At 39.9% G+C, this 20,749-nt stretch overlaps 1 protein-coding gene across 2 annotated transcripts; it reads left to right on the top strand.

The window, feature by feature from the left end:
* The first annotated feature begins 539 nt into the window (after window positions 1-539).
* Window positions 540-5,722, top strand: pfdn4 (prefoldin subunit 4). Of its 2 annotated transcripts, none has more exons than XM_010737044.3 (4): window positions 540-660; window positions 2,252-2,359; window positions 2,682-2,822; window positions 5,153-5,722. In XM_010737044.3, exons 1-4 carry the CDS (start codon window positions 631-633, stop codon window positions 5,282-5,284), a joined length of 411 nt encoding a protein of 136 aa, XP_010735346.1. In that variant the 5' UTR covers window positions 540-630; the 3' UTR covers window positions 5,285-5,722. The 2 variants fall into 2 exon arrangements, with proteins under 2 accessions (XP_010735346.1, XP_027144738.1); XM_027288937.1 differs by having other exon boundaries at window positions 641-740.
* The last annotated feature ends 15,027 nt before the right edge of the window (window positions 5,723-20,749 follow it).

The raw sequence follows: 20,749 nt of genomic DNA, 5'->3' as shown, positions 1-20,749 counted from the left end.
GCTTAATTCTCACTTATGGGCGACTAAAATAATAAAATATGTTAGTTTACTGGGCGTTGAAAAAGAAATAACCACGTTAGTGTCATGATTATTAGATTAGATTAGATTACATATACTTTATTCATCCCACCATGGGGAAATTTTCTTGTTATAGCAGCAGAGGAAAGTGTAGCATACACTACAGAATTAGAAAAAAGTAGAAAAGGCAAAAAAACAAAAAAAACCCAATAAACAGAAATATCTATAACCTGCACAATAAACACGAAAAACAATCAACCTTCAAAACAGACTGAGGATAAAAGTGGCATGATATATAAAAAGAGTATTGTGATGTAAAGTGACCACAGTGTGAGAAATATTGCAAAGAAAGTGACCATGATACAAATAATAATATTGCAATAGTAGTGACCATAATATAAATAATATTACAAAAGTGACCATGATTTAAATAATAACTGCAAGGTATAAATGAAATAAAAAGCAAGTTTAAGGTATTTAAAGAACAATAATAATAATCTAATTAATCGTTATTTCTCGGTCATGCTCTAGGCTCTCTGCCCCGCCAGGTGGCGCTGTGGCTTTGTTGTCGCGTTGAGTCTGCGCTGTCTTTGTGCAGCCGAGGAAGCCGAGATGGCAGCCACCACCATGAAGGGACCTGTAGTGAGTTTAAATGAACAGAAATTATGTTTTTAACGCAGGAAACCGACGCTGTTGTTTCGTGTGGAGGTAGAAATAGACGCGTATGTTGTGCGTGCGGATGAAGCCTCGCAGATAACGGTGTCAGTGACTCCTAAAAGCTCGGTCACACCCTCGTGCGGGTCATGACAGCGACGGTTGCTAACGCGTTAGCTCAGCCTTAGCTCTACTTTTATATTCTCTGCTGTTATATAACCGGGCTAATTATGATAATGAGAGTCACGATGATGATTAAACGAGCGGTGTGTGTGGCTAGTAGTGACAACGGTGACGGTGCACTACTCAAACCGACGTCTGTGAGCGTGATAGCTAACGCTGCTAAGCTATTCAACCGGTGTTTCGGTTTAACGTGCGACCGTGTTACCTGGGGTCGGGGGGGCTTTGGTTGCCGTAGTTACGACAGCCGTTGAAACTCGAGAATCTGTCAAATGAAATACTAAAGACGAATAATTTGTTTTTATTTTTAAACTGTAACGTTAATTAAAAAAAAAACTAAACAAAGAGCCATTCATTTTGACAGCAGCTATGTAGATTCCTGTTTTTAAACGGTTTGGGGGGTCACCGGTTAACATGGTCTCTCTTTAAACCGTAACACTGACGAACGTTAGATTTAATTTAAGATTTAATTTAAGATTTCCTTTGTGTTTAAACCGTTGAAACTCGACCAGAGCACGTATCTGTCTCAGTAAGACAGCAAATACGAATGAAGTGTTTTAAACTGTAACGTTAAATTAAAAAAAAAAAAAAAACTAAACAAAGAACCATTTATTTTGACAGCAGCTATGTGGGTACCTGTTTTTTTTTTTTTAAACGGTTTGGGGGTCACCGGTTAACATGGTCTCTCTTTAAACCGTAACACTGGCGAACGTTAGATTTAACTTAAGATTTCCTTTGTGTTTAAACCGTTGAAACTCGACGAGAGTACGTGTCTGTCTCAGTAAGACATCAAATACGAATGAAGTGTTTTCATTTTAAACTGTAACGTTAATTAAAAAAAATAAACTAAGCAGGGACAGATATGTGTTTCCCTGTTTTCAACGGCTGCCGGTCGGCAGTTAACATGGTCGCCCGTTAAACCGTAACACCGGCGAACGTTAGACGTTGATTTAACTTGATTTCCTTTTTTATTTAAACTCGACGAGAATACGTATCTGTCTCGGTAAGACACCAAATACCATTGAAGTATTTTAATTGCAAACTGTAACGTTGATTTAAAAAATAAATAATCCGAGCCATTAATTTGGACAGCAGCTATGTATATTCCTGTTTTCAACAGTTTGGGGGTCACCAGTTAACATGGTCTCTCTTTAAACCGTAACACCGACCGTTGATTTAATTTGATATCCTTTTTTGTTTAAACCGTTGAAACTCGACAAGAATACGTATCTGTCTCGGTAGGAAGTATTTTAATTTTAAACTGTAACGTTAATAAATAATAACAAAAAAAAGCCATTGAGTGGGACAGCAGGCTGCCGGTCGCCAGTTAACAGGGTCTCTCTTTAAACCGTAACACCGGCGAACGTTAGATTTAACTGGAGCTCCTTTTTGTTTGCAGGCTGTTGAAGATGTGAACGTCACATTTGAAGACCAACAGAAGATCAACAAGTTCGCCAGGAACACGAGTCGGATGACGGAGCTGAAAAACGAGATAGAAGCTAAGAAAGTAAGAGTCACCTCTGTGTGTGTGTGTGTGTGTGTGTGTGTGAATACAGTCACATCACACACAGCTGGGTTTAAATGAATGTAAATATAACAGCAGTCATACTATAATTTATTCTGGGGCCTGTAGTTTGTTTGACCAAGACATATTTATAATGGTCATCATCCTAAACTACACCTTAGTTCAACATGGTCCAATTCATCAGATCCAGCCTTTTAAAGGTGACCGTATGCTTGAACCAACACTTTGTTTGTCTAGATGAGTCACAGTTCAGTGTTGTTTGCCAGTGGAGACTTTATAATGTCTCGTCGATGTCTCCACGCAGAAGTCGCTGCAGAACCTACAGGACGCCAGCGATGACCTCATGATGTTAGACGACGACTCCCTATTGATCCCTTATCAAATCGGCGACGTCTTTGTCAGTCACACCCAGGAAGAAACACAAGAGATGCTGGAGGCCGCAAAGGTAGCTTTTTAAAAAATTTTCTTACACCACTTTCACAATCTTCAGGCCCGTAATCACCAGTGAAAGACTCTGATTAGGTCAAAGTCATCAAGTTGAAGTGCTGTGGAGGAGAATTTAGCATATAAAGACAGATGTGGGACAGCATTTGATGAGAAATTAGTCTCTAGATTGCTGTGAAATACCAGAAAATACTTAAAAAGTGATTTAAAACAACATAATGTCAAAGTTTGTGCATGAACGACTAACATCATGATCATTTTTATAGCTTTAATGCAAAATGACATCACGAGCCATTCAAGAAGAAGAGAATGAATCACCGCCTTGTGACTTTTATGTCAACAAATATTAGTTTTAATTGTCCTGAATGGACATCATATAACCCAGTTGGATTGAACAAACAGCTATCAAGTAGATTACTGCATCTGGTGTTACATTATTTAACCAAAATAAAGTCATTTAACCTGATGGAAAACATAGTTTCAGTGAGGCGTGGAGATATCGTAGACTCTCTGAGCTTCCTGCCCTCAAAAAGATGTTTTACTAACATCGTGAAAGCCTGTATGATCGCTCCATTGGCCCTTTTTATACATCAGTGAGAAGCTGCTGATTAAAACATTATAACAAGGTTGAGGATGTGAAACAACCAACAGAATCTGGAGTCATGTTTCAACATGAGTCGAGCCTTAAGTGTTATACATATTAATGCATGCACATGCCGAGTGCACGCTTTGACGTGTAGTTGATTACTCTTAGTAACTACACAGATTCTGCTGAGCTGCTGTAAATCACAACTGCACAAAGAATCATGTGTAAATCTGACAGTGTTTATGTGTGATGGAGTTTAAAAACAGTAAATGTTGCATATAGTCTTATTGGAAGTCATGCCAGCATCTGTCGATTGAAAATACACGACACAATGTTTGAACTTTAAATAAACACATCACAAGAAAATGTTACTGCACACACATACAGTGTTTTTTATCAGACGCATCTTATTTTAGCAGCTTTTAACAAGTCACACTAGCACGACACTGTCAAACGCTCCCTTTAAAGCTGATGACATGAGAAAAAGCACAAAGATTTGAGATCGGCTTCGTGTCAGGTACACATGTACATTTTTAAAGAGTGCGTTCAGCTGTTAGAGATGTTCCAAAGTTGGCAAAAGTTCAGTGTCGACACCTCATCGGACCAAGTTTACTGACAGAATATGTATTTTTCAACAAAATGAAGAACTGTTTCAAGAGCTGGATGAGAAGATTGATTCCACTCCGCCTGGCTGTGTCTAAAGGCAACATGTCAGCCTCAAAGCTCATTAATAATTAACATGTTATATTGTTTGTTTTAATCTGTACTAAAGACGACAGAGAGACGGCTTCTTTGCCAGGTGCAGTGACGTCTTAGTGTCTCCACAGGTTGCCTAAAACCTCAAGACTCCAGACGTGAGAGTGGTATTGACCTTAGACAGACAGACAGACCTTACTTTCTTTCTTTTTTTATTTATCCCAAGCTGGGAAATTACAGTGCAGCAGCAGCATTACACACAGTGACGATAGACAACACAAGAATAAAAATATAAAGAACAAACTATACATAATAAAATATCAAAATAGCAATAGTAAATGAAATATATTGTACAAAAGTATATATGGCACGGCAAATTGGCCGTGTTGATGGTTGCAAAGTGAGAAAGGAGAAAGAAGTATTCCTTTACGTAGACGTGCAGAGACGTTTGGAACAGCGATAAACAGTCCACAGCAGTTTATCAGGACGTGGCAGTGCAGCCTCCCCCCCCCAGGCTGGCTCAGGTCTTGTTTAGCCAGATGGCGGTTGCCACAAAGAGGAGCCCGAGATCGTCCTCGGTGCACCTTTGGGAGAAGAGTTTGGTAGTGTCAGGGCTTCCACCATTTAGCGAGGGCAGCTGTGCACCAAGAAGGAGGACAGATTAGAGGTTGTCCTCCCGCTCTGTCACGTCCAGGATCTTCCTGTTTGTCTTTGTGTTTGCTGCCGTTTGATCGCACAACAAAGCACCCCCACGCAGGCGTCTGCTGATTGATGTGGAGCCGTCTGCTACACACACCGAATGACAATTATGCTGAGGACAGCTCACTCTTCAGTCTGCTGATTATAATTTAGAGCACATTTATATACATACTAATTTTCCATATTTTCTTTCCTCATCACATTTTCTCCCACTGCCCTCAGAGCGTGTTTTCACTGAGTCAGCCGGCGTGAGCGTTTTATTAAAACCGGTTTGAGGAAATGTCTTACACCCGTCGATGCTTGTCTCATGTGGCTATCATGTGATCGGACTTTCCATGTTCTGTGATCAGGAAGCGCTGGAGCAGGAGGTCAAAGGCCTCGAGGAGCGAGTGTCGGCGATACAGCAATTGCTGGGCGACCTGAAGGTCCAGCTCTACGCCAAGTTTGGTAACAACATTAACCTGGAGGCAGACGAGAGCTGAGCGGTGAAATGGACAATGACAGAACGTTTGCCAAACAAAGCATCAAGTAGGACTCTGCATGAACGGCTTAGATTCGCAGCTTCTGGCTCACACACGATGTATCCGTCTTCAGTTTAGTTTCAGCAAACAAGTTCACAAGGACGACAAAGGTAAAGATTTGGAGTTGGAATAAATGCACATCATTTCTACCGTATTTTTTTGATTGGTCCTTTTATTTAATGTGTTTTATTTTTTTTTCTTTATCTGTTGCTCAAACGAACAAAGCAGCTGTGTAGTATTTCACGAACACTTGTTTCATTTGTAATGAAGTTAAGTAAATGACTCTCTCAGTGTACTGTACTGTCTCCGCCTTAATGACTGAAAAGTGAAAGTCCTTATTCAATCAGCTTGACCTAAATTCACTCCAAATCGAGTTGATTAAATTAAGTACGTCTGTTACTGATCTCAATGTTTGTCGTCTTTTACCCACTTGGCTGTGGTGGGAAATCTTGTTAGAGGGACAGCAGTCGGTGTATTTCTTCAGACGTCTGGTCACAGATATCTCAGGCAGAGACAAAGAAGTCTGGCCGTTTGTTAGGAAACAACAACTGAACTCAAACTGATGTCGTGGTATTAAAATCCTCAGAAAGACTCAATTACAGGTCAGAATTCTGCATTTAAAATCCTGGTAAAAGTGCAAAAATGTCATCAGTAAATGCACCTAAAGTATCAAAGGTAAAAGTACCTCCTCTGTCGAAAATGTGTATTATATAAAGTCGTTTACTAAGAGATAAATACTGATGCATTGATGTGCATTGGTGCTAGTTTTAACTACTTTATAGACCATTTAGTTCAATGGCTGATCAGGCCTCCTTCAAAAGGTCGGCAGATAAATCTGAGGGGTCATGAGATGATTAATGAGAGAGGAAATAAAAACAGATCTGCAGAGACTTTTTTTCTTATCTTATTTGAGGACTATTAAATAATTTGACCTCTTATCTTTTTGTGGAATATTAAATAAGTTGACCTCTTGGGGTCTCAGAGAGTTATTTAAATGAAATCATCTAAGAAGTTGTCCGTGTGCTGGAACTGCCAACAGACTCAACGGACCCAAAGTAGACATCGCTCTGTTGTGGTGGGAGCTGCTGTTATAGCATTTTGTAAAATTTAAATCTTACATTTAGCTGTCAAATAAAAGTAATAAAAAAGTCCAATATTAAACACTTGACTTATATAAAATCATCCTGACAGTCATTACAGTCCACATGTGTTTGATTTAAATGGTTATTACAAAAGCTAAGATTACCTTTTAAGTAGTCTCTTTATAAAATTAAAGAAAGCAGCCGTGCACTTCATGAACGTGTTCCCGCACAGTTCGTACCGAGACCGATTATTCCTCATGCGGTTTAGAAAAACTGATGATCAGAGGAGCAGATCAGTCTTTAATGGTAAAACTTTTGTGAGACAAAGGGAGGAACAGGACTTCCCGTGCACACATTAGATATGAAAATGTTAAAGGTCCAGTGTGTTTTTGTTAGTGTGTAATCACCTGAAAATAATGTTTTATGTCACCTTAGAGCGTTTCACGGCCACTGTAGTTTCTCCTTTATGCTTGAAACGAAAGGATGAGGCGAGGGGTGTTCAGTTGGTTGCATTCTGCACCACTATAGATGCCACTAAATTCTACACACCGGACCTTTAACACGTACAGGACATGAATGTTTGTGATTTGCGACACATTGGATGGATAAAAATAACTAAAATTTACTAAAACAATGAAAAAAAAAATGAATAAATGACCAATAACGTGTACGTAGAGTTTATTTAGACGTTTCTGTGTGAATTACATAGGAAAGAAACAAGAAGGGAGAAGGTAACTTCAGAATTGAAGTAGTTTAGGTTAAAGAAAGGACGACTATGATATGCTATATTTCATAAACAGGTTCCCTGTATCTGATACGGATATGACAAAGAGCCAAAATCTTGGAAAATGCTAAATCATTCCCGCGTTTGTGGTTACACGTGAGGACTGAAATGTGATTATAGGTGCCAGATAGATAAGTGTATATTTTATTATGGTAATTACTGCTGCATCAGTTCAGCAAATCTCTCCATGAATCAAGATGAGCGCCGGGATTAAACTAATGAATTCAGGTGAAATCTAGATTTTTTTTTGTTGTTGTTGTTGTGGGAATATCCTCCTTTCTTCTTTTTTTTTCCAGATAATTCTCTGTATATGCTGGAATGGTTGGTGGCTCCCACAAAATATCAACAATGCACAAACCTCATTAAATCGTGCCCTCAAGTGTGGCCTGCATGAGCTAATAAAATGTCTGGGAAAAAAGAGAGAGAGAGAATAATGGAGAGCTCGAAGTTATAGCAGACACCTCTGGAGGATCAAGATCTCAATTAACAAGTTTTCTCCTCCCGGTAGGTTTCCTGCTGAACATTCATAGCTATGATTAAGAGGAACTCCACCCACACAGACTTGTCTTCATGCACAGCTTGTTAAACCCCGGCTCGGAGGAACACGCATGGAAATGACTGGACTTATTTCCCAGATGGCCTTGTTTACTCTGCCCCCTCTCTGTCTCTCTCTCTTTCCTTCTTTCTTTCTATCTGTCCTCTCACTCCCTTTGCTTCCTCTCTAATGACACAGATGTTGATATTCATCAACCTTGCTGTTGTGGTGAACATCAAGAACTTTCTGACAGCTCCTAAATTGGTGCGTTTCCAGCTGAAGCAAACCTTTGTCACTGAATTGTCAAATATGGTAGAGAGCGCAGTCTGCCGAGAACCTGACGCTTTATTGATCAGCGTTTTCACCTCCTCTGATACAGCTGTAGAAACCTTTACTAATTAGACTAAAATATGACAGGAACACGATCTGATTATGTGTCAGAGAATATGGCACGTAACGTATGTGATCTGTGATATTCTTGGGTTTATTCTTAAGCAGCACAGGTCGGCTGCAGTAACAGCAGGAACAGACCAGAGGGTGTCTCTGTCTCACCAGGAATTTTACAGTGAAATCAAACAGCTTCAGAATCAAGATGAGCTCTTTGAGTTTACCGCACACTGTAAATACTGGAGGAATATGTCAAAGATAAATCAGGGTGTAGAGGAAATTACAGTAATAATTGAGGGATCCTGTTTAAATGAAGCTACGTCCACCCCTTGATCACGCCCCACCTCCTCCCCGTCTACTTTATCATCGTCGTCGTCGTAGTGGGATCTGCCCCCACAAAGAGCCTGTGCACACTTCATCATTCCCCCCTCTGCACTCGTGCTACAGTGAAAAATTGTGTTTGCTCACTCTGTCTGTATGTTAGCTTAAATGTCACGAGAGTCAACCCAGACGGTTTGAAAAATCCATAGCAGCTACAGCTATTCTTCATCACTTTACAGCTGTTCCGTCTTAGCCGGCTTTCTAGACATTACGAACGAGGAGCGTTCTCGAAAGCACAACACGACACGCGACCTGTCAGAGGGCCGCGTAGTTCACGCTGAATAATACTTTCTATTTGCAAAATAAATAGCTTATTGTTCTTCTGCGTCGGTGCAATATTTCTTCCCCCCTCACACTTTATGGCCTTTCCAGAAAAACTGGAGTTATTTTCTTGCTGTTTTTCTGTCTTCGATGAACAAATCACAGCAGAGAATTATGTGCTCTGTGTGTCTTGGACGGAGCTGAAACGAATCGATCAGCAGGAAATGAATCACCCGTTGCACCTTTTGTTGACACGAAAGAGTTGATGACATCAAATTGTCACTGCTGTGGTTATTTTTGAGTTTTCTGACATTCAACCGGATTCATTGAACAATCTAGCGACAGATTTATCGACGTTGATAATAATTGTTATTTGCCCCAGTCTAGTAGAGACCGTCGGGCCTTGTCAGCCAAACTCGAAAAACCCAACTGAATTTCTGAGTGATGGGCCAGGATATGAGGATGCTTAGCCTCGACAGCTGCAGTGCAACACATTACGGGAGGATGTCACGTAAAGCTGTATCGTGGGGGTTAAGACGAGAAACCCTGAAAAAAAAGCACAAAGCGAGATTGAGTGCAGCGAAAAAGATCGAGTGTCACGAGCCGCGAGAGGCACGAACGCAGTGATGGCACCTGTGTGGACGCAACAAAAGGGCACGCGGCCTCACCTGCAGATGGACCGAAGGAACCAGACTCTGAAGACTAATGACTCTGTTGATAATGAATGCTATTCCCTCACTTCCTGTGGACAGGGACTCTGGATTTATGAGTGCTATGCCGGGATATCGTCTGTCATTCATTTCATTACTGTCTGTCAAGTTGATCAGCCAAGACAATAAAGGCACAATTCCACTGTGGCAGCGTATGAATCATCTGAATGATGAAGACAAAGTCTTTGTGTGGACTGATCCCTCTGTGAGCATCTGTGTGTGTGTGTGTGTGGCATCAGTGCAGCAATCAGGACTTCTAAGTGCTAAGCACTTTGAAAACAAATTGGTGTCCCAGAGCCAGCACGCAGCGGTTTATTTAAAGATTTGTTTATCTTTCATTTATGAAATGCTGAATTGGAAATTAAAACTTTTCACCGTCTAAAAACATGTGGGAGTCTGAGCTTGTAATTTTTCCATCAGTTACGTACTTTAATCAGTGACCCCTAATATGCGGAGAATATTACTTCAGAGAGGCATTTCCATATCCACCATGGAACAATAGACTAAATAACTTACCATATGAAAGATAGTGGAACGCTTCCAAATATTTCAATGAATATCATTACCCACGACTAAATTTATGACAGTTACACTGCAAAGACCTTGAAGAAACCGACGCATCCAAGCTGTGGGGAGACCGCTGTTCTTAAGAAGTGATGGACGGCTGAAATCTTACCAAACATTTCCCTCTGATTAGGGATCCTTCATGGACTTTATTGTATTTCAAACCCTAGTGAGTTTTGTTTTAACCATTTTAGCCACTAATTGTTCATTTTAAGGGAATGCTCGTCCACCACTCTAGTCCAAACTATTGGATGGATTGCCATTCTGATTCTTTGTACAGTCCGGTTGACATTTTTTAGACAATCAATCCTCGAGACTTTGGTGATTTCCTGCAACTTCCCTTGACTTTTCCCCTCTCGCCACCACGACGAGGACATATTTCGGTTCTCCAGTTAAATGTCTTGGCAACAATTGAATCAATCGCTATGATAATGTACAAACGTTCATGTCCCTCCCTACAGATGACTCTAAATACTTTAGTAATTGCCTGACCTTTAATCTAGCGACATCATAGGGTCAATTTTAATTTGCCCAATATGTCCAATTTGCCAAAAATGTAATGTTACAGGTATTTTTAAAGAAAAACTCTTGAATAAGGGAGACTGGATTCAAAGTATGAACGTTTAAGTTGAATTTATTATTCTTTAACAGTGCAACACACAAAGGGATTACAGAGAAAAGGCTCCTCGAGGAGCTCTAACAGTTGGTTCTTATACAATTTTCTTAAAACAGGCTGTCTCGGACACCTTCCTCACTGATGAGTCTGCTCAGCAATGAACATTATGTATGAAAATGAAACTTCTCAGGCCTGTTTCTCACGTCCTCGTCTCTCCTGTCCTTGAACTACTCTCTCCCCTGCCATCCAACACACATTATATGAGTTAAAACATCTGAACCCCAGTATAAATCCTATTTTTTATAACATTTGCATTTGTTAGAATTACATTACCTATGATCAAAAACTAGCGAGTCGACAACTTTGCCAACACAGCTAAGTATCAAACAAGTGCAACAACACAAGACAAAGCAGCCGGCTGATGTCAAGAAGCCCAGCTCGGTGACTGAACAAAATCTAGTCCAATATTTACTCGTCTGGTGGCCTCTGCCACGTTCACAGAGTGAACTGAGCCAGGTTACGTTGGTGCTCACTCCGGCTCCAGTTCTGGCATGACACTGGCTCCTCCTCACACTGCTCACACAAAGCTCCTTTGCTAGCAGTGTGAATAAGACCAATCCACCGGTGCTTTGAGGTCAAACTCTGGGCATCAAGAAAAGAAAATCATCATTGTGAGCATGTTATCATGCTGACGTTAGCGCGTAACTGCATCAAACCCCCTTTGTGCCTCAGTGCAGCCTCACAGAGCTGCTGTAGTAGTAGTAAGTAGTCTTGCTGCTCATTAGGTGTCAGAGCCATATTTCAAGTCCCCCAGTAAGGGAGTGCTATCTGTAAACACACATACCACAGGGCACCACAACCTTGGTGGTCCAGTCAGTAACGTACGCTGAGCTGATGACCGCTGGGCAGCTTTGGCGGACCAATCCAAAGTTCTGTGTGTTGCACAGCGGTACTCCTAATGGCATTTACTGAGGAAGGATGAATGCTTCACATTCACTCTGGCAGGATTTTCCCCAAGTAGAGATTTAAACCAATGATCCTTCAGTCATAATAGTGTTGCACTGACTCAGCTCTACTGTCACCCAATTAGCTTCAATTTATGGTCCAACAACAGCAAGTAACAGCACAAAAGATGGTTTCATATAGGCGCGTCCTTTAGGGTGACATTTTTTCTGTGATTCTGTGAGTTCTGAAATCGCCCCGGTATTCATATTCTCCCCGTCTTCTCTTTAAAAAAACAACAACAAACAAACAAAAAAACACACATAGCTTAATTAATGGGAGGAAATTGAAGGGAGGAAAAACAAGGATGAATTATGACTTGTCTGTTTTTCATCCAATTAACTCTAATTGGTCAACAGCGGTCCAAATTTAAGCACAAACAAAAAACAAAAAAAATCAGGCATCTGCATTGTGGATGAGCGGTAAAAAAAGGTTCATCAAACCAACAACGCCGCATTAAAAATCCTCATTCATGTGGTTTGTGAATTCCATTATAATCCCTGACACTTTGGGTGATGTCTGTGGGTGTTGTTCACCTTGAGCCTGTTACTGTATCTCTTCTATTAACGCCTCAGTAGGTGATGTGCTGTGTTTTCACTTCAGTTTTGGTTTCAACACATCACCCCGCCTCCAACTGGCAAATGTAACTTTGATGTGTGCCAGTAAGCAAATGTCATGCTGCCAATAAATTGTCTATTGAATACTTTCAATTAGGCTACTCGACCAGCTCAGCGGAGAATACCATAAAAGAGGAATACATAATATCGCAGCACAATTAAGTCTGGCCTGGTCGTGAGTGGTTTAATTGGATGAGGCTCAACGGCTGACAACAAAAACAATAGAGCTTGTGTCATTTAAACACACACACACACACACACACCCTTACATTTATTAGGCTGAAAATGGTTCTGCGGATTGTGACATGTTGTGTATTCAGCATTGTTAACAAAGCGCCATCATCATCATCATGTCAAGGGTTTCATTGAGATTCATGACAGGAAGTTGACTGTTATATTATTAGTATCTATATGGAATCCTATGCGGATGGATGTGTTAAAGCCACCCTAAAAAAAAATCTGAAGTTTTCCTCTAAAAACTAAAAGTATTTGTGGCTAAAGCGAGAAACAATATCCTGGTAGTGAAAGGTAACTAAGTACATTTACTCAATTTCTGTAATTTTGTTGTACTTCTCAACTACACCTCAATGGCAAATACTGTATTCTTTTTACTCCACTAAATCTATTTGATAACTTTAACTTTCTAGATTCATTTTAATAATGCAGAATATAATAGAACAGAATATATATATATATTAATATTAATATAACTCATATCCAGCAGCATATAAAGTGTACATATATAAATATATAAAATTAAAGTATTGAAGTGATTCACATATAAATGCATCAATATTTAAAATCCAATAATATATATTTTTCCTGAAGTTGATCATTACGCACATATACTCTCAGTTTTGGAACTTTATGTATATTTTAATGCTTTTACTTCAGGAAAATCTTCAATGCAGGAACTAATACTTGTAACTGAGTATTTGTACACTGTGGTTCTGCTACTTTTACCTAAAGGAGCTGTGTGTCAGATACATATGTCCCTGTGTAAGGACAGAAACCCAGAACATGACGGACACTGCGGTAGAGGATGCACGGCTTCTGTAGACATCAGGTGATTATTCACTACTACAAAACATACTATATATTATATTTAAATCTGACAAATAGAGCCTTCTATATCTTACACACTGGACCTTTAAGTACAAGATCTGAATACTTCTTCTACCACTGCTTGATACTGATGTGTGCATGGAGACTACTTGAAAACAAAACCATGTCAAGTCAAAACCATAGCAGAAAATCACATTTTCTTAGCTGACCACTTTGTTTTATGAAGTTAAAAGAAACAGTTAAGTATCAGCTGGCGTTGATACGATACTACAACTTGTACTGCAAGACTTGTACTGAAACATTCAAGTTGGGAACATCAGTATAGTGTATAATTATGACTAACAGTGTATGATTTACAATCTGTGTGTCAGGATGACTCTGGCAGCCTGATTATATGTTAAAATGTGACCTCGTGTTTGATATGCGGCTGTTTGCTGCCTGTCAGTGTAACATGTGCTGCATATCTCCGACAGCATTGGTTGAATACTCTGCCTTCTTTCTTTCTTTCTTTTCTTTTCTTTTTTTCTTCTGCTTTGTTGTTATTATTATGATCAGATGGCAGAGTGCATGCAAATCCCACAAAGAGTGTCATCTCGAGCACTGCAATCATAAAAGAAAGAAAATGTTGTCGTGTCACGAGGACGTTTCACGCAGTAATTCAGACACTTAAAGAGTGACTGGAGCTCGCTGTGCCTCGCAGGTCGGATGGTTCCCCGGTTGAAGATATATTACAGAATAATCTACCTGCAGCTGTGCATGTAACTGTTGAGACCATACCTGCATTATGTATACATAAGGTAACAATTTCAGCATGATATTATTAGGTATGCCAGGAAAACTGAGCTGCTTTTGAATAGCACAGACGTTCTTGGAGATGTAAAAAAGCGTCACACAGGCTATAAAGGCTATTTTTACGACACTACTGTGAACTATCTTGCAGGTGAGCCTATTTATAAATGCAAAAAAAAAAAAATAATTGTAATATTAATCCTGGCTGGGATGAACAACATGGGAGACCATTATGCTTTTTGAGTTAAGGCTGGGAAAGTTTAGCAAAAGCTCTTATGTGAGCTTTAAAAAAATGAGCCAGGGTAAGATTTAAATATGATCTCAACTTTCATTAAATGAAATGAGAAAACGGCGAGGGCTGATGTGCCTGCCAGAAAAGCATTGCAAAGCAAAACTTCTAAAGAATTCGGGAATGAGGTCAGAATTATGAATAACAGTACTAATGGTGTTGATTTCACTGAAGGCCTGATGGCGAGATTAATGAAGCTATAATCCTCGTGATGAGTCAAATAAGACATTTTTAACTGACTTTCTAGTCTGTGCTATTCTACCTGCATCTTTGCAGGTGTATCATTTCAGGTCCGCACGGCAGGATCGCGTCTCTCTCCTAGTTGAATTTGTATGTAGATAACTCATCCAGGCTGCTGAATGCTTGTAAAAACAGGTCATCTTTGGTCATCTCAAAATGAATCATGCATCTATGCAGATTTGTTTGAATTCTCAGTGCTGTTCCGGTCTGTTGATCCTTCAGTACGGTGCTGACTTTGACATCAGATCTAATGCTCAAAGGAGTGAAGTAAAAAGAGCCAGGCCATCTGGGGACTTTGCCCTTGCACCCGCTTTTAAGGTGAAAGCAGTCGCTCTAATATGACTGGCGGTAAATGCAAATTCGAAGGCCTTTGCTTATTTAGTAGCAAAAAACACCATACCAAAGAATAACATGTTGCTTTTTGAATATTGGGAGCTCAGATCTTGCAACTAACTGCTACCTTATTGAATCTCAAGCATATATATTTATAACGTCTGTCATTTGTTGTCATTAAGACACTGTTTTTATGTTTTGGTACTCTGTCTAATGTAACGTTACTGGAAACTTAGACTGTTAAACCAAACTCAATTCTTGAAGCAACCACCCAACCGACCAAAGCGCTGCCATCCTTTGTTACTGATGCTACCAAACTTTCCATTCAATTTAACGGTGGCAAATTTACCACTCGAAGTTTGTGGTATAATAATAGACACAGAAATGAACAAATGCAGGCTTATCACAGCCACCTGCTGAAACGAGGACTGTAGCAGTTTGTAACAATAACTCTGTTGCTTTGCAGCAGACTTGATTTGAAGTGAGAACCCTGTAAGTATGCATCTACGTGACATCATGCTAAAAGATTGAGGCTTAAGTTACATGTCCAAAAGTCAAATTCAATTTAATTCAATTTTATTCATGCACCAAATCATAACAAAAGTTATTCTATGATATTTTTCACATATGTTGTTGTTGTTGTTCTTGCATTGTAGGGCAGAGCTAATTCAGTATGGATCTATTTAAAAACATACTTGGATTTAGGATTTGTATTAGACTTACGAGAGTTGTTTTAGCAGGTACAGATATATGAAGCTTCAGACGCTCTCAAATAAATCAGCCATCACTTACAGTAAACTTCACATGATGTCCAGAACTTTGCTATAAAAGGAGCAGTGTGCAGAGACAGTACAGTTAGAGACGCTACGAGGATGTTATTGTGCACGACAAGATTTATAATGCAAGTCATCCATCAACATAAATGCACCCATGGGTAAGACAGTAATAAGGAACCTTATGTATGTATGTGGATGGGGTAGAAAACACCATAATTGATGCAGACATCCTCGACACAGTCGCACACGTTACAGCAAACTTTGAAGATGCCAATGCTGGAGTCTGTTTGTACATCATAGGTGTGTGTGTGTGTGTGTGTGTGCTGTGAGGTGCATCTTCTGCTTAATGTTTCTGGATGTTTAAAACTGGCGAAATTTGACGAAAGACCTCTTCATAAATTCCTTTATACGTAAGTACAGTATGAGACAACATTGATCATTATTTTAATTAATTAATACGTGTGATTAGTTGTGTCTTATAATTAGATTTGCTTTTGCTGCAGCTCAGCTCGTAATGATCTTCAGATCTACATACCTTCCCCCGATGTTTGCATCATTCACACCTTTGATTCTTACAGTTTTCTACAGTTGTTAACACACATTTCTATAAGTTCACTTTAAAAAAAAAAGAACTGAGCAACAGTTAATGTCACATTGAAAATCAGCGAATGCATCCAACCAATGAAAACACTTCAAACACGTCTCTGCATCACTTTTTGTGGAGCATTAACAACATTCATCTCCAAACGATGACACTTAGTCACACATTATATAATGGCATTACCATATGCAACACTGTTGTCTTTAAAGTAGCTGAAGTTGTTATTCAATTTGATTTCCTTATCCAGGGTCGTGGTGGTAGCAGGTTTAGCAGGACGCTCCGGATGTCCTTCTCCTCAACACATTCCAGTTCCTCCTGAGGGATCCCGAGGCATTCCCAGGCTAGATGGGCTAAATAGTCCCTCCAGCAGGTTCTGGGTCTGGGTTGGACTTGCCCAGAACACCTCCAAAGGGAGGTGCCCAGGGGGCATCCTAATCAGATGCCCAAACCACCTCAGCTGAATCCTTTCGAGACAAAGGAGCAGCGTCTCTACTCCTCAAGCTCCCCTGGATGTCCAAGCTTCTGACCCGATCTCTAAGGCTGAGCCCGGTCACCCGGCGGAGGAAGCTCATTTCGGCCGATTATATATCCGTGATCTCGTTCTTTCGGTCACTACTCAAACCTCATGACCATAGGTGAGGGTTTGAACGCAGACGGACTGGAAAATCGAGAGCTTTGCCTTCTGGCTTAGCTCCTGCTTCCCCACAACGGTCCGGTACAACGTCCACAGTACTGCAGATCCCTTACCAAACCAAACCGCCGATCCATCTCACACCCCATTTTCCCATTGTCACTCGTGAAGAAGACCCAGAGATACTTGAACTGCCTCGATCGGGGAGGGAGCATTCCACCGTTTTTCCTGCAGAGAACCATGAACCTCAGAATTTTATTTAATTTTTACATGAACCAAAATTCCTTTACGTCAAAATGAATGCCATTTTTTTTACTGCATGGATTACTGGACTGTGCTGCCTTATAAGATTTCTTACATAAATGCTTCAGTGAGCTTTATTTTTCTGAGCTAAGTCAGTTATGTGATGCACAGATTTCCCATACACACATATATAGATATACAACAACCCTGTCTTCTTTCTTCTTCAGTGGCCACAAATTCTCATCCACATCACACCTTGTTCCCTCTATTGAAACACACCAGGGAAAGAATCTTTTGTTTTTGCATGCCTTGATCCATCCTTCTTGTCTAGACATCCAAATTCATTTCATCCAAGAGGGACGTCTGATGATGTGGACATAAACTCCAGGAGGATATGAGGTTGAGGACTCTCCGGAAAACAAAACCTCATACCAAATATTCTTCTTTTTACAATAAACATATGGCATGAAATTGAAAAAGCAAAAACACTTGGGTAGGAAAAATGGAAATCAGCTGCTTCTTTATTTTATTTCTTCAGAGTTTTGGTGGTGGTTGAGTTTGAGGTGAGAAAATGAATTTTTTCCCCAGGTTTAACTCACATTGACTTCCTCTTTGGTGACTGTGTGAAGAGTTTTGAACTCTTGAATACTGACTGACCTCGTTTGAGCATATAGGTTTGAGAGCTTCCCGCCCACAGAGGCTCGTACAAAAGGATTAGAAATCACCTCATGCTGGGAAATCCAACCTCCTTCATCGTGACATATACCTTTATCTTTCACTTGTGCGTTGTAAACCACATTGGGTGATCTATGTTTGAATCTTATTGAGCTGGCAGCGTGGCAAAGTTTCCACAGCGCAGATGGGACATCGCATAAAGAAAGGTGACACTCACTGTCAGTCACTTCACTTCTTTAAGTCTTGACGTGTTTGGAGAAATATGAATATTCACTGTTCGTTCACACTGCACGTGGATGTCAAAACAAAATTTAGGTGTATGATCACAAGAGACAAAGACACCTTAACTTGTATCTGATACCTTTCATATATCTGTGTATCAAAACAATGCATATACTAATCAGTTCTCACCGCCGAGGAGTTAACCTCATCTGCATTCACTGTGTTTCTCAGTCTCTGCAACTGCTGGAACAGATTTGAAGGCTGCCAGCCAGCATACATTTCCAACAATGAAGTGTTTTTTTTAAGTAAGTGGACCTTTAATTCTGTCCTTTAAATGTCCAGTGTGTCAAATTTAGGGATCTTAATTACAACATAAACTTCCACAGTGTCCCCCATGATCCACAGTAGCCCAGAGCGGACAAAGTAACGGAGAGAACCTTTTGTGTTTTCTGTATGTTCTGCAGCCACTGTAGTTTCTAAAGGGTGAAGCAAGGGGATTGCAATCAGCAACTACACTGATAGATTGAAAGCAAGGGGATTGCAATCAGCAACTACACTGATAGATTGATAATTGATCATTATTTTAATTAATTAATACGTGTGATTAGTTACGTGTGACACACTGGTCCTTCAAGACTTGTAACATACTTTAGAAGACCCACACAAATGAAAAAGGTCATCCCAGAGTTGAATATTTATGAGGTAAGCTATGAGCTCTTGGCTCTTCATAGTCAGTGCACAGACTTAAACATCATAAAATGAATAAATGTAAATGTTTTCTAAAGGAGAACTGTATCAAAATCTAATGTCAGCATCTGTTATTTTTGTTTATTTTGCGCAGACGTGGTTGATATTCACTTGAGTATTGACCGTTTATGCAATTTTATTATATACTTAAATCTCGTAATTTTCCTCCGCGCTATTTCACAGATCAAGATTTAGCACAAAGATGTGATCATCTTAGAAAACAACAATATATATATAACATTTAAATGATCTCCCTCTTGACCGACTGCAACATTAACATTGCTGCTTACACATTAACACAGTGAAAGAAACAATCATTTCTCACTGCTACAGTCATTTCTGCATAGAGAGTATTTTTACTTTTGAATGTTTATTAAGTTTTACTGACCACACTCCTGTTCTTATTAAGTATTCTCTCCATAGTGGTATTAAAGTTAAGTTAGTTTCATTCGTTCGTTTCAGCCTTCATTGTTCTCACCTGCTCCCCCTCATCACTCACCTGTTTGTCATTCCCCTCATTACTCTCAGGCATATATATATCAGTCCTTAGCTGCTAGATCTCTTCCAGACTGTTTATGTGCTACGAGCCTTAACTTTCCAGCTCACATTTATATGCCAGCCTGTCTTTTGACCCTTATTCTGTTTTTTTGACCTGGTCTTAAGTGTTTGAATTTTGCTGCAGCCCTTTAACTTTGTTTGCCTGGACTTTCTACCCTTGAACATTTGTCTAGTAAAGACGTGCATATGGGTTCTGTTTATGTTGAACTGTATCACAGCTGTACACGTGTTCTGATTTTATATTAGCAAACACTGGCAAGTCAACAACTTTGTTAACAGTCAAACATCAAGCAAGAGCAACAATACAAGACACAGCAGCAGCTGATATTACTGACTAGTCCAACAGCAGTCAGCCCAGCTCGGCGTCTGTCTTTCAGCCTTTTATTTCACCAAGCCAACGACTAAAAGTCAGTCCCAGATTTACTCATTTTCTCTTCCATCAACATCCCCTTCAATCTTTTCGTCTCTGTCACTATGTCTATAGAGTTACAGTTACATTACCTGCTTGCCCAGCTCCGGTTCTGACACGACACTGGCTCCACTCCCAATAAACAGGGCGCCAGAGGACTTCTCATGGGTGCTCGTATCCGGAGCTCAAAGTTGGTGCAAGAACAGACGTAGTTGGTGCAGAGTAGAAATGACAAGACACCATTCACCTGATTACAAGCTGGTGTAACATCAGTATGATTTTAAAATCTGTTAGAAAAGTTACACAATGTAGCTTTAGAGGATCTGAATCCTAAATGCAGCCAGTTATTTTTGTCCACTAGCAGCACTCGAGCAGTTGTTAATGCTCTTATGAAAGTTAAGACTTGGAGCAGACGAGCTTACAAATGTGGCTGCGAAATACACTGAGATGATGTAGTTTACCATAAATCTGGGGATGAGAAATGCTGATGTTGTATCTTAATTGAATTTCACAAATGTAACTATGGCCACATGATCCAAAACATTGTGACGCAGCTGTTGTTGTTGTCTCACTGATTATAATTCTAGTCTAGAGGTGGAGGTACAGTGTTTGAAATTGGCTGGACCAAAGGTCGTTTAGAGAATCTTTATCATACAGCGGTGATGAGAAGCAGGATGCCAAGGTGATGTCTTATTTAGTTGTTTACTTTAAAAAAATATTGCCCTTTTACTGAAGCCTCACTGAACCAGCAACGATTGATAAAATATTCTCAAAAATACAGAAAATTGATCAAGTAAATAGCTTTTTTTATTATTATTCATCCTTTCAATCCCAGAGTTTAATTTGCATTCTGAAATTGTGCTTTCACCTTGTCAAAAGACAAAAGAGCTGCGCTTTTTATGCATAGTG

The sequence above is a fragment of the Larimichthys crocea genome, chromosome XV (genome assembly GCF_000972845.2).
Source record: "Larimichthys crocea isolate SSNF chromosome XV, L_crocea_2.0, whole genome shotgun sequence".
Classification (NCBI taxonomy): domain Eukaryota; kingdom Metazoa; phylum Chordata; class Actinopteri; family Sciaenidae; genus Larimichthys; species Larimichthys crocea.
This window is presented reverse-complemented; position numbering and strand designations above follow the sequence as displayed.

What these genes read in the sequence shown, in the direction of transcription:
- pfdn4 (XM_027288937.1), top strand. Translation starts at nt 684, where the DNA reads ATGTTTTTAACGCAGGAAACCGACGCTGTTGTTTCGTGTGGAGGTAGA. An exon ending in ACGAGATAGAAGCTAAGAAA is followed by an intron (nt 2,360 to 2,681) that starts GTAAGAGTCACC and finishes GTCTCCACGCAG; the next exon opens with AAGTCGCTGCAGAACCTACA. An exon ending in AGATGCTGGAGGCCGCAAAG is followed by an intron (nt 2,823 to 5,152) that starts GTAGCTTTTTAA and finishes TTCTGTGATCAG; the next exon opens with GAAGCGCTGGAGCAGGAGGT.